This window comes from Vanessa tameamea, chromosome 29 (genome assembly GCF_037043105.1).
Source record: "Vanessa tameamea isolate UH-Manoa-2023 chromosome 29, ilVanTame1 primary haplotype, whole genome shotgun sequence".
In the NCBI taxonomy this organism is placed as follows: Eukaryota; Metazoa; Arthropoda; class Insecta; order Lepidoptera; family Nymphalidae; genus Vanessa; species Vanessa tameamea.
In genome coordinates, this window is record NC_087337.1 from 1,758,747 (window position 1) to 1,772,356 (window position 13,610).

At 34.3% G+C, this 13,610-nt stretch overlaps 2 protein-coding genes across 2 annotated transcripts in view; one reads left to right on the plus strand and one right to left on the minus strand.

Annotated features, from left to right (window-relative positions):
* Positions 1-13,610, plus strand: part of LOC113395897 (hemolin-like) — a 284,073-nt gene that overhangs the window by 256,161 nt on the left and 14,302 nt on the right. The gene's annotated exons all lie outside the window — the stretch shown is intronic.
* Positions 1,621-7,694, minus strand: LOC113395884 (hemolin-like). The gene is made up of 6 exons (XM_064219837.1): positions 7,582-7,694; positions 7,160-7,215; positions 5,139-5,265; positions 3,448-4,044; positions 2,333-2,535; positions 1,621-1,965 (listed from the first exon to the last, which is right to left on the minus strand). The coding sequence occupies exons 1-6, from the start codon at positions 7,662-7,664 to the stop codon at positions 1,670-1,672; spliced, it is 1,362 nt and encodes a 453-aa protein (XP_064075907.1). The 5' UTR covers positions 7,665-7,694; the 3' UTR covers positions 1,621-1,669.

Below are 13,610 nucleotides of genomic sequence, written 5' to 3' on the forward strand. Positions count from 1 at the left end.
AGGACTGTTGGCACTGAAAAGACAAGCCTGAACAACGCAGCCAGTTACTCCACCGAGTTTAATGGCACAACTATGTCGACCGCTTTGACCACCGATGAACTTTGGGGAGTATTTTCACCGCCGAACAGGAAATGAATTATAGAAACAAATTTAACAAATGAAAATTTAGTGATGACCCTTGTTCGAACACCTTAAACGAACTTGATCGATACAATCAATTTCCTGACAAAAAATAAAATAAACCCTCGAAATCTCAGTTAATATTATTTTTGTGTCATAAAATCATTTAAACTATTTTGGAAATGCCGTTGAAATAAAGTTTGAACTACACGATCGCGATTTTCTAAGACCATTTAACTTAACGTTTCTAACCAAAGCGCTATCTAGGTTCATATATATGTAGACTTATTTTAAACTTCGTAAACCGAAGAGGAGAAATTCTAGAAAAGTGTTTATTCTAATATCAAATTGTCTTGAACGAGACTACCTACTCTATTTAACAGGAAAAACATGCATTATCCTTATAACTCACTTACATGATAACTATCTTGTACAGCAAATGTAGTGCCTAGTCTGCCAGTCTTAAGGCCCCAACGTATTCGACGACGTCCAGTGCGATTCGTCCTTGAAACTTTCCCCCCGCGTTAGCTCCACATAATTTTAAAACATAGATCAGTGCGTCGCGGGAATTAAAAGGGAAAGATCAACGTTGTTTGCTGTAACGTTTTGTATTTTAACTTTCCCTTGTATGTTTAAATTCCGTGTTTATTAGTTATGAATAAAAGTATGTTGAATAAGTAAAGTATTTAATTGCAACACTTGTTTATAAACACATACTATATTGATACGCTATGTTGTAAGAAACAATGGAAAATTAACTAATTGTTTTAGTTGGTGGTAGGGCTTTGTGCAAGCCCGTCTGGGTAGGTACCGCCCACTCTTCAGATATTCTACAACCAAACAGCAGTACTCAGTATTATTGTGTTCCGGTTTGAAGGATGATTGAGCCCGTGTACTACAGGCACAAGGTACATAAAATCTTAGTTCCCAAAGTTGGTGGCGCATTGGTGGCGCAGCGCAATAGTGCTATCACCACCACCCATAGACCATTGCCTGAGGGCGGTGATGACTACATACCATCAGGTGGTCTATTTGCTCATCCACCTACCAATATAATAAAAAAAATGTATGTATGTAGGATCATATTCATCATGATCATATTCTTATGTTTTTCCTTGTAAAATATACGAACATTGTAAAAGTAAATCTGTTATGATTTTGTGTCTAAGTCCCTATTTCGATTTTGTTAATGTACAAAACAAGCTTGAACTCCGAGAACAGATAGATAGATATTTATTTTAGTTATCCTGTTAAGGATGTACCTAAGTTGGGGATGATGCAAGTGCTTCAATTTTGGAGTCGTAAATGGACAAAATACAATTTATATAAGGAGTAATCATGGAAGACCCAAAAATAATTCGGTGAAATTATTATGAAATATCAGTAAAGCGTACTATGGGTTCAAATTTTTGCGTCGCAATCCATCAGTCTCCAACTTTAATAACTTTTATGAATAAATTATTCGAAACAAAAAACGTATCGAAAAAATTAAATACGACATACGCTTAATAATATTTTATTGACATTTGTTAATTACAAACAGTTTTAATTACTGAACGTAAAGCAGTGTCTCCTTGTAGATGTCCCCATTTTCGTTATGTCCCTTACAACCGTAGTATCCCTTGTCCCCCTTCTGCACGTTCTTGATAGTCAGATCAGAGACAGTCGTGTTGCCCTGTGACGATTTGTTCAGTAGAATCCTGTCGTTCTGGGGCAACTCGTCCGCGTTGTGGGACCAGGACAACTCAGGGGCGGGGATACCGGCAGCAATGCACGGAATAGTGACGTCTTCGCCAGGTTTTACGATTATCTTCGGGATATCATCCCTGAGGAACTGTGGGGCACCTGTCGGAAAATGAAATGATTATTTATCGTAATAAGGTACATGACGAAGGCCGGTGGCGAAATGGTTTTTTAAGGGACGGTTGATATTTCTTAGGGTGTAAATATTTATGGGAGATTGTGCTTACAGTCAGGACCCATTTGCCTGTTCCTCTTAACACCAAAAACCTTGGGAACGTCATCTCCCTTGTGCCTGTAGTTACACTGGCTCATTATCCCTTCAATGAGGGACCGCAACACAATAGTGCTAAGTATTGCTGCTTGACGGTAGAATAAATATTGACATTACATATGTATGTCACTTGGTGACATCAACTACCTCAAGTCATCCTGGTGTCAAGATATAATTAGAAGTCAAGACGATACTTACTGACGACGGTCAAATACATGCTGTGCTTCTGCGGTTTGCCGACTTCATTGTCAACGACGCAAGTGTACTCGCCCTGGTCCGAGACCCAGATCTCTTTGATGACGAGACGCTTGCCAACACTCTTGTTGTGACGCGTCACGCGATCCTTAATACCGTTGTTTACGTCTTTTCCGTCTTTGAACCAGTCGGGGTGGGCCAAGGGGCTGGTGGATATACGTTATAATTAGTAACCATGTCCTTGGTATTGTGGCTTAGAACAATAAATATTACTGTTAGTCGGTAGCATATGTGATGAGCGGGAACCTACCCGGACGGGATTTTACAACCGCCAAGTAAAATGTTATGAACATACATAAATAGTCATAGACTAAGTTCGTTCGTTTAATTTGACTATCAATAAGTGTAATGCTTCTATATTGAATAAAGGAATTTGAGTTTGAGTTACTTTTTATACTCTGAGTGAGAGATGAGAAAAACCTTAGCGCTAATACTTGTTGAATTTCAGGCAGGTTGAGGATATTTAGTATATTAATATGCGAAAGGAATACTGTCCGTCTGTTACGCTTTTACGGCTAACCAATAAACCGAATTTGATAAAATTTGGTTCAAAGCATGCTTGAACTCCAAGAAGAATAAGGATATTATTTTATATTTAAAACTTACGTCTTCTCTTACCCGCAGGCAAAGCCGTGGGGAACACTAGTATCGTACATATAGTTGTTTTTAACTGACAAAACGTTGGAAAAGAGTAACTACTGAGTTTCTTGCCGGTTCTTCTCGGTATAGTCTATATGCCAAAGTGATGGTAGCTTTGTAAAAGCCTACTTGAAAAAAGTACATTTTGATTTTGACTTTAGTGGTTTCAATGAAAATTTCGTGTCCGTCTCGGGACGCCCGACAGAAGTGGATACTTAAACTAATCTAAATTGAACATGCGTTAGAGAAAAGGACCGTAACGCGTTACGTAACTATTGTTTACTCTCCCATTAGAAGTAATCACTTCAAAAAGTTCTTAACACTCAAATGAATCCATGTTCTCCTCAAATTTTCAATTCGACTATGAATTTTGAACACAAAACGAACACTAGTATCAATAATAACTTTAAGATACTTACTTGCCACCATAAATACAATATAGGTAGACGAAGTCACCAGCCTTCACGGTCATATCCTGGGAGACGTATTGTTTAACCACATCGTTGTTGATTGGCCCCTTGTTGGGTTCAACGTCCTCCAAAATATGCTCAGCCAATGTCACCATCTCACCGGACTCCGGAGACTCTGCGGTACACACGTATTTGTAATCGGGGTTCGTGTCTTCTTTGGTTATGGTCGAAAAGTAGAGAGCCCCTTCCGGCGATATTGTGTAACGCTGGTCTGAAACCATTTTGAAGTCGGAATCATCGGTCAGTGATTTCTTTAACCAAGCAATTGACGGTTTCGTATACGCCTTCGGAATCACGCAATCCAACTTGAATGGATCCCCTTCGACTGGTTTGTGTTTTTTCAAAGTGAATTCCGGTTTCTCGATGAATAATTTCTTAAGCGTAACCGGACGAGTCCTGGCCACGCCGTATTCGGATTGGGCTAAACATTGGTACTGTCCTTCGTTGGATAGGTCGGGATTTTTGAAGACTAGTGTTCCCTCATTCTCGCGTTGGATGACGTCACCGGTTGGTGTGAACGGTTTGTCATCTTTTAACCAGGTATATCTGAGGACAGAGATACATTGACAACTCCGCGACAAAATATAAATAAAGTTACTTTAAGGAAACTTAAAGAAAAAGTCATAAACTATATTGAAACATTTTTAATGTGCATATTGCATAATATCACTTTTAGACATACATGTCGTCAATTACGAATAATTAGTAATTCAGTTTATTATATCTGTGAGGCGTGAACGTCGTGACGTAATGATTCACGTGATCGGAATCGTTTGGAGGGACAACTGTCACATTTTTTGAAAGCGGCGAGTCGAAAGCTATATTTTATTATAAACTGCGTTACAGTTCGGGCCTTCCAAACGGGACCGTTGGTTCACGCAACTCGGATAGTTATAATATACCTACTTTATAATTTGTGATTGCAGATTACCTACATAAAATACAATAATTGTCATATTGTATGGTTGTGGGTAATTGCCTGAGGCCTACGCCATGAACCCTGTACCAGAGGCTCCTACCGATGACGGGCGTGTCGCTGATCTATCGCAGTCGCCGTCATATATTTATATATATATATATATATATATATATATATATATAATTATGTTTGTATGTATGTCACAGGCACACCTTCCAAACGGCTGGACCCATTTCGATGAAATATTTTATGTTATTGAGTGATAATGTTTGACTACCTCGCTGGTCTATGAGTAAGCTATATATAAAGAGATGGCCCAGTGGTTAGAACGCGTGCATCTTAACCAACGATTACGGGTTCAAACCCGGGCAAGCACCACTAAATTCTCATGTGCTTTATTTTAAACATCGTGAGGAAACCTGCATGTGTCTAATTTCAACGAAATTCTGCCACATGTGTATCCAACCCGCATTGGAGCAGCGTGGTGGAATATGTTTCAAACCTGGGGTTTTCTATCAAAAAATAAGCAACAGGCTGCTGCCTGGAAGTTGAAGCACGTGAAGCCTTTGATCCTGCGCCTGAACTCTTTCCGGTCATCTGACCGGTCATCCAATGGGATGGATTTTGAGAGTGATATGTGCCTTATAAAGCCTACTCGAATAGAGTACAGTCATTTTTCGAATTTTCTTGTCATATTTTAGTACGAAACACAGATACTCACTTGACATCGGATCCCTGCTCGGTCGTAACGCATTCCAATACGATCTCAGTTTTCGGTGTGTAAATGTGCACTTCAGAATAAGGCACGTCTTTTAACACTGGCAACTTTTCCACTGGCTGCGATGCGCCTGTATTTTTAAATTAAAATATAATTAAAATATATATATATCCAGAAATGTCGTAAGGTAAAGAAAATACCAGGATACCTGATGGTAATGACTCCTATAGATGTTGGCGTTGTAAGAAATATTAACCATTCCACACATCGCCAATGCGCCACCAACCTTGGGAACTAAGATGTCATGTCCCTTGTGCCTGTTTACACTTAACTGTATAATACAGTTGTACATTTTTTTAAATGTTATTGTTTTCGTAAAATAATTAATTATTAATATTAATATTAATTAATATATGAATACTGGACAACATCACATACATTACTCTGATCCCAATGTAAGTAGCTAAAGCACTTGTGTTATGGAAAATCAGAAGTAACGACGGCACCACAAACACCCAGACCCAAGACAACATAGAAAACTAATGAACTTTTTCTACATCGACTCGGCCGGGAATCGAACACACTACTCGACCACGGAGGTCGTCATAATGTGACAACTGCTATCAAAACTATTTTAAATTAAAAAAAAATCTAGTAAATATTATGTATAGAGTTCTATTTCTAAATGTGTTGTCATAAATACGAATCGAAAACTGATTTAAGAGTTAAAAGATAAGTAGAATAATATCTCTACATTGTATAAGACAAAGTCGCTTCCCGTCTGTATGCTTGGATCTTTTAAACTACGCAACGGATTTTAATACGGTTTTCATCAATAAACAGAGCGATTCAAGAGGAAGGTTTACATGTATAATACGTGCATATTATAGTTGAGAAGAGCCGAGAATTTCAACTTTCCTAGCAGGAAAAATGCAAGATTTTTTTTTTATGTTTGCTCTTCTATCTAAAAGTTGCATATAGACCTTTACTGTACCCGTGTGAAGCCGGGGCGGATAGCTAGCTGTATGTTAAAATCTATATCTCTTCTATACATATTATAAAATTGGTGTGTCTGTTTGTAGTATTAAAATAACGGCTTTTAACTAAATGCATTAACACGGTACATATACCAAAATAACATTTTTTTCATTTTTGTGTGTCTGTCTGTCTGTTTGTTCCGGCTAATCTCTGGAACGGCTGGACCGATTTTGACGGGACTTTCACTGACAGATAGCTGATGCAATAAGGGGTAACTTAGGCTTCAACAATAACTTTTTTGTTAAATTAAAACGCGCACAAAGTCGCGGGCACAGCTGATATTGTCTATTTTTGTATCTGTAGCCTTACTGTACATCTTGAATGCGAATAGTAACAGTGCTCTAAGTGTACAAGCTTTTATTTGACTTAAAGTGTTTGTTATTGAACCAGTCCTATGGTTGTAATTTAACATGATAATTTAGTTCCTATAGTAAAGCCTTTTTATTTAAATATGAACTGATTTTACACCCAGGATTGGATGCAGACGAAGAACCTCCTTAACGGTCAACTGCATAGTGATATTATGAATACATATTTGTTATTAAAATGTTTTTTTTTTTTTACTTTTAGTTTATCGTTCCTTTGCTCTAATTTACATTTAAAATAAATATAGCCACGTAATAAACACGACTATTTAAAAAAAATAATAAAGAACGACTTGACTATATTTATATCTCAATTTAATTTTCTAATTTTTATTTGAATTTTTTCACTTTTTATCTGTATTTAAATTGTTTTGCTTAATAGTGCACGCTGTGGTCTAAGGTTCTAATTGAAGGAGCACGCAACTTGTAAACCTTATATTGTTTAATCTTAAGAATATGTATTTAGTGTGGATTTTTTTTTGGAGACTCATAAATTCAATAAATATGAAATATATATATGAATGTCTTGTACGAGAAATATATTTTATAGAATAATATGGCGGTTGCTTATTGCCGATTTGACATTAAGTTTTTTTAAAGCGATTAAAAAAATATACTTACATATAATAGCGCATACAGCCAAAGCAACGATATTTGTAATTCGAAACATGGTTTTCCTGAAAAAAAGTTTTATATTGATTAATCTTTAAAAAAACATGTAATTATTTAAACTGATAACATTAAATAATTATTAAGAGTTAATACGAAAAATATAAATGCAGTTCTCTTAAAAAATAATTTATTACGAAAGACAATACGAAACACAACCATTATTTAAAAAAAATAGTTTAAAAAATATGTTAAATCAAATAAATCGATACAAAGAGATTTCATTATAAATAAAAAACATTTCAAATCGAAACACAAAGTATAATCACATGATCTCTAAATATTTCTTTATTTTAAATTAAAAAAAAAAATCTAACTAAAGAGTTTTTACTGAATAAAAAAAAAATTAAATGATTTAAGAAATGTATACACACTTCGTGTTGCTGTCACGTCGGTTGGCAGAACACTGTCCATTGTGCACATAATATTCGCTTATATAGGGCTTGCGGGCACTCATAACATGTGAGGTAAAACAGGTAATATAGCTTTTGTTGTTTATTTATTAGGTAAAGCCTGTTACCATGCTCATCTTGCCTCGAAATATATTCTACTAGCTACCTGCCTTTGCTTCGCGCGAAAAAAACATAGGTTATTACCCGAGAAATTATAAAAAATATATTAGTTTAATTAACACTGTACAGATAACCATTTAAAACATTGTAGTATTCCTTTGATATATAGCTATTGGTATTTAAGTGTAAACGGCAATTTTTGCTGTTAAGTACTATTAAAATTAAAAGAAAAAATGTTCATGATAAACAAACAGACGAAACGCATCCATTATAAAATTGTGTTTAAAAAATTAATTATCTATTTCAAATGGATAGCTTATAATATTCTTATTTAGGTTTGTTTAATTTTAACATTTTTGCTGGCAATATTAAATACAACAAGCATTATAAATTTATACTAAAGCCTCGTTTATTTTATTACTAAAAAAAAAGTTAAAAATATGCAGATTAAGCAAAAACTTCATAATGGTCATTTCTATTTTTTTTATATTTTGTTTGGCAACAGCTTTCATCAACGGAGTTCAGTTTTTTTTAATCCATTATTTTTTGTAATATACTAAAACTTAAATTGTGATGTTGCTTGGTAATAAAAATATGCAGGCAGACTTAAATAAAAAAAATACAAAACATATCTGTGGAAAAATACAAATATAACATTAAAAAAAACAGCGAATAGGGACATCTCAATGTTTTAAAAACTATTGTTTACGTAAGTTTGTTTGTACTTCACAAATTATTCTTGTTTGATTTACATATAAGTTGTATGACAAATCAAATTCTGAAATGTGTCATTATATTATTAAGGACCAGTTGTCGCCCGGGGTTTTGCTCGCGTTTTACGGTTTGGTCGTCAGGTTTTATGTTTAAAAAAGTAGTCTATGTCCTTCCTTGCGGTTCAAGCTTGCTTTTAACCGAAATTCGCATTTATAAATTATAGTATCATTCATCATTCATTAACAGCCTGTAAGTTTCCCACTACTGGGGTAAGGCGTCCTCTACTTTTTGAGGAGAATGCTCCTCCAATGCGGTTTGGTGGATACACATGTGGCAGAATTTCGTTGAAATTAGACACATGCAGGTTTCCTCACGATGTTTTCCTTCAAAGCCGAGCACGAGATGAATTGTAAACACAAATTAAGCACATGAAAATTCAATGGTGACAATATAACATACTTTCTAGGAATAATAATGACTTCGATATTCATCGTTACAGTTTGTCCTAATTCAGAGTGTGTCTAACTAAACTTTTAACCTAACACAAAAAAATCTTTAATTAATAAGCTATTCTTAATTTTAAGTTACTAATTTATATTTGTTTTTTACTGCTACGTAATTTTTTTTCACTTTTCTAATTGTATTTAAATTATTATTTTTTTGCTAAGTTTAGTGCTTGCTTTGGTCTCCTATAATTGAACGAGCACACAACTTGTAACCCTTATATTGTGTAATTTTAAGAATAAGTATTTTGTCTGTGTGTTTTGTTGGAGACTCGTAAATAAATAAATAAATAAATGGTAATTCCCGGCGTTCTAACCACTGAGCCATCTCGGCTCAGTATTAGTATATAGTCAATACTAATATTAATATAGATAACTTTTTAAAAGTATGATGTACTAAGGATGAATATTTAGTGCCAAGGGTTTTATGAAAACTTTCTGTCAAACTTTATTAGAGGAAAATAAATTACGTATACGGACATGAATTAAAATACAAGTTATTAGTAAAAATAATACTTATAAGAAATTATTTTTTAATTAGCTGTCGATATATTAGGTTAAGAAATATTAATTGTGAAAAAATACTTTATTCAAGTAGACTCTTAAGACATTGGTCATTTTACAAGTAAAATAAATTTAAAATCATTTCGGAATATAAACTACCGAGAAAAACCGTCAAATAACTCAGTAGTTACTCTTTTCCGACAGTTGCATGGATTGTTAAATACAACAAAATAATTGCATAATTCTTAGTAAATTACGTAGGTAATTTGAATATATCTGTTTTAAAAACAAATTATTTATTTTACTAATCTCAGAAATACATTTTTGTGTCGATAACAATGGCCGCCTGTTAAAATATTTTAACAAATAAACAGGACCGGATGCAGGGGAATTACCGGCGCAACTGCCCTGGGGCCTCCACAAGAGAGAATCCGACAAGTTAACAATTTCAATGTAATATATGTTTAAGTATCTAGATATAGTCAAATTATAATTATATTACTAATTCATCATCATCATCCTCCTGCCCTTATTCCAATTTTACTTGGGGTCGGCGCAGCATGTCTTCTCCTTCCATACTTCTCTTTTTTTTTTTTTATAGTAGGGGTGGCAAACGAGCACGAGGCTCACCTGATGGAAAGTCACTACCACCGCCCATGGACATCTGCAACACCGGGCGGCTTGCAGGTGCGTTGCCGGCTTTTCAGCAAAGAGTACGCTCTTTTCTTGAAGGTTCCCAAGTCGTATCGGTTCGGAAAAACCGCCGGCGAAAGCTGGTTCCACAGAGTGGTTGTGCGAGGCAGAAAGTGTCTTAAAAATCGAAAATCTCTGTCGGACGTCATCTCACAAGTAACATTCTTTCTAACCATATCGTCTTTCACACAATCCATCCATCGTTTCTTTGGACGTTCCCTACCTCTATTATTACTAATTACTATTATAAAAGTTACTGATATCAAGAGCATGCATACTGGCAAACCTTACTGACAAAAATGACAATTTTGTGTAAAATAATAGTTAGGGACCTCCACCCCTTTGTGGCCCCGGGGCCTTCAGGATTTCAAAACCGGCTCTGCATTTTAATATTAATTAAAAACATGGTTAATTTTATAGAACAGTTATTGTATAACTAGTTTCCGCCCCTGGTTTCTATCGCGGTTTAGGAGTTGATTGTCGTATTATTCATACAATCAAACAAGATATTTATATAGTCTATGTCTTATTCGGATGTGTAAGCTATATTATTGTAACGTTTCATTAAAATATATTCAGTAGTTTTTAAGAGTAACAAACATACATAAATAAAAACTTTCGCCTTTATAATATTAGAATGGGTGGGTGCAATTTTTTTTTATATAAACGCGTTTGGTTTTTAAATAACCTTAATACGTATACGTTTATCTTTTTTTAAAAAAAAAAATAACAATAAAAGTTCTGCATCGCGACGACCTCTGTCAATTTTATGTCAAAACGCATAAAAAATTTTTGCTCTATTTATAACGAGATCATGTTTTGTATATTTTATCTGTATATTTATTGATGTATATTATGTATGTATGTGTATAATCGGTATAGTTCAATCAGTGTCATTAGGGGTAAGTTTTTAAATGCACCATCAGATGTGCCGTGCAAAAAGTATTTAGTCAAAAGTAATTTCTATATGTTTTATTATTTAAATAATAGATGTCGCTGTAACGAAATTAAATCGCGCTAACGTTTGGTATTGTTTTAAATACTAATGTTCGAGAAATATCTGTGTATTCAGTTCAAAAATAATAATGTATGTATACGTTAAGAATAAAATATGAGAGTGAAAAGTGAAGTGTTTTACTGGTTCCATTATTTCCGAAGTAAGCTTATGTACGACTGTGCGGGTTGTACAGTACGTATTACAATATAGGGCCTGGTTAAGGGGAGGGGGTCAATCGGGGGGATGACCCTCGATATCGATATTGCCTCGGGACCTCCAAAAGAGAGTCCCCGGAAAAAGAGATATTTGAATTTAAAAAAAAATTCCAACGTGTAAACATTTAATATAACATTAAATACAAGTATAATTCTTGATTTTTTTTACTAAAAATATAATTAATCATATAAAATAAGGATTTAAAAGTATTTAATTTAATATTATTCATATAACTAGATAGAATCTCACACTACAATGAACTAAAACAAACGAAACAACTTTACTATATTGGTGTGCGTGACAGCTACGCTTGACACTCGCCTGACGTCATATTACTTTACTAGTGTGCGTGTACTTAAAGAACAACTGTTGGACACGAATATTTCCACGCGTGAGCTTTGACAGTTTATTTAGACATAAATAATTTCATTTGTTTCGCAATTAATTCACACTCCCGAATGAAAAATATTGTGTTGATAATAATTAGGTGCCATTTATTCCTTTATAACCTATATTTCCGGCTGATCATGATTACTAAGATAGTCCCATAGACAATTTTTATTTATTTTTTCCTAAAAGGTAGATGACAATTACGATGTCGTCCCGAACGTTATTACCAAAATTTAGATTCCCTTCCCACAAAAAATATGTTATAAAAATATGTATCTATCGGATGTCGTCGATTCGATGTTGACGGGTAACCGTTTTCACGGCATCTAAAAAAGCTATGAATATCGTTTTGATCCGTCAAAGCAAAGTACGATAACGTTAAACCCGTGAAATGTTCGCCCTATCTCTCTTCAACTTAACAGTAACCCATCTGTGAGAAAGAGATGAAGCGTATTTTAAACCGATTTCGACATCACGTTCGTTTCATCTCTTTCACACAAACCGTACAATTTAAAGTCAAACAAAGACAGGGCGATATCTGAAATCGGTTGTCAACACCGATATTTAATCCGAATATCTGTTACACGATCGATGACACAAAATTCGGATATCGTCCATGCCTCAAAAACTAACCTTAGCACAGAATTCTTAGATCAGTAGTGGTAAACCGCTCAATTAATCATCATGAAATATTGAACAGACGTAAATAACACTATAATTAACACCTGTACATCCCCTTTACAAGCAGACGAAGCCGAGTGTGGAAACTAGTTCAATATGATTTCACGTTATACTCTATTCCAACCATAACAGCAAAAACGTCAAATAAACAACATTTGACAGCGAATTGACGCGATATCATTGGTCGAGAGCTTGATTAATCTATGATATTCACTATGGATCTGCGAAAAAATAGCGTTTCGAACGTCGACGAAACCGTTCTCGAAATTTTTGGAGTAAAATTAAAGTGGAAATAAGTAGTTAAATGCAACTGTGTTGTATTATAAATAAAGATATATTGATCATAAACTCTTAGTGATGCACAATATAGCTGAGTTATTAGCGAATCGCATGAAATACGTAAATTAAAGGTTTGTTTATTTTTTTCCTACTTCCATTGGAATAGGCTTTAGTTAACCTAGACCACAAATGAACGTTTCATTAGGAAAATCCGTATCTACTCCGACAGTCATCTCATGAGGTATTAATGACATTATGATTAATAAAAATGTGTTGTTTTCCCCGTATCTAATGAACATATCAATTTAATAGACGCATTTAATGGTAATCTATTGACATTAAAAATTAAATAAAATCAAGTCCATCATAAATGTTATTATATAGGAATACCCGAAAATGTCACACAGTTAAGCGAGGGTTTGATACGTTGAATGTCTTAGGTTTATGGAAGATACACATGGCGGTCAAAATTGCATGGAAAATATTACTAATAAGTAAGAATCAATTTGTCTTAAACTATATAAATTATATATTAAATATATTTGTAAATTGAACAGTTATTTAAAAAAAAAAATCGCACCATCAAAAATAATTTTCTTTGTTTCAATTTATAATAAAAAAAAAAGTATAATAATTTTACTTCTTTAAATGAGTCAGTTAATTTAGCAATTGTGTATGAAAAGGGCGACGCTGGAGTTGATTACGTGACTACACTTAACACATAACATCAAAGATCATAAGATCTCGATCAATGACGTAATTCCAATTCAAGGTCAATATTGTTTATCGGTCTTCACTCCCGGCATTAGAATATACACGGGATGAGGAAATATAGGTAACTAAATATAGGTAGTTTTTGGTCGCGACTTCGCTCGCGTTTTAGGAATCGGTCATCAGTAGGCATTCAATCAAAT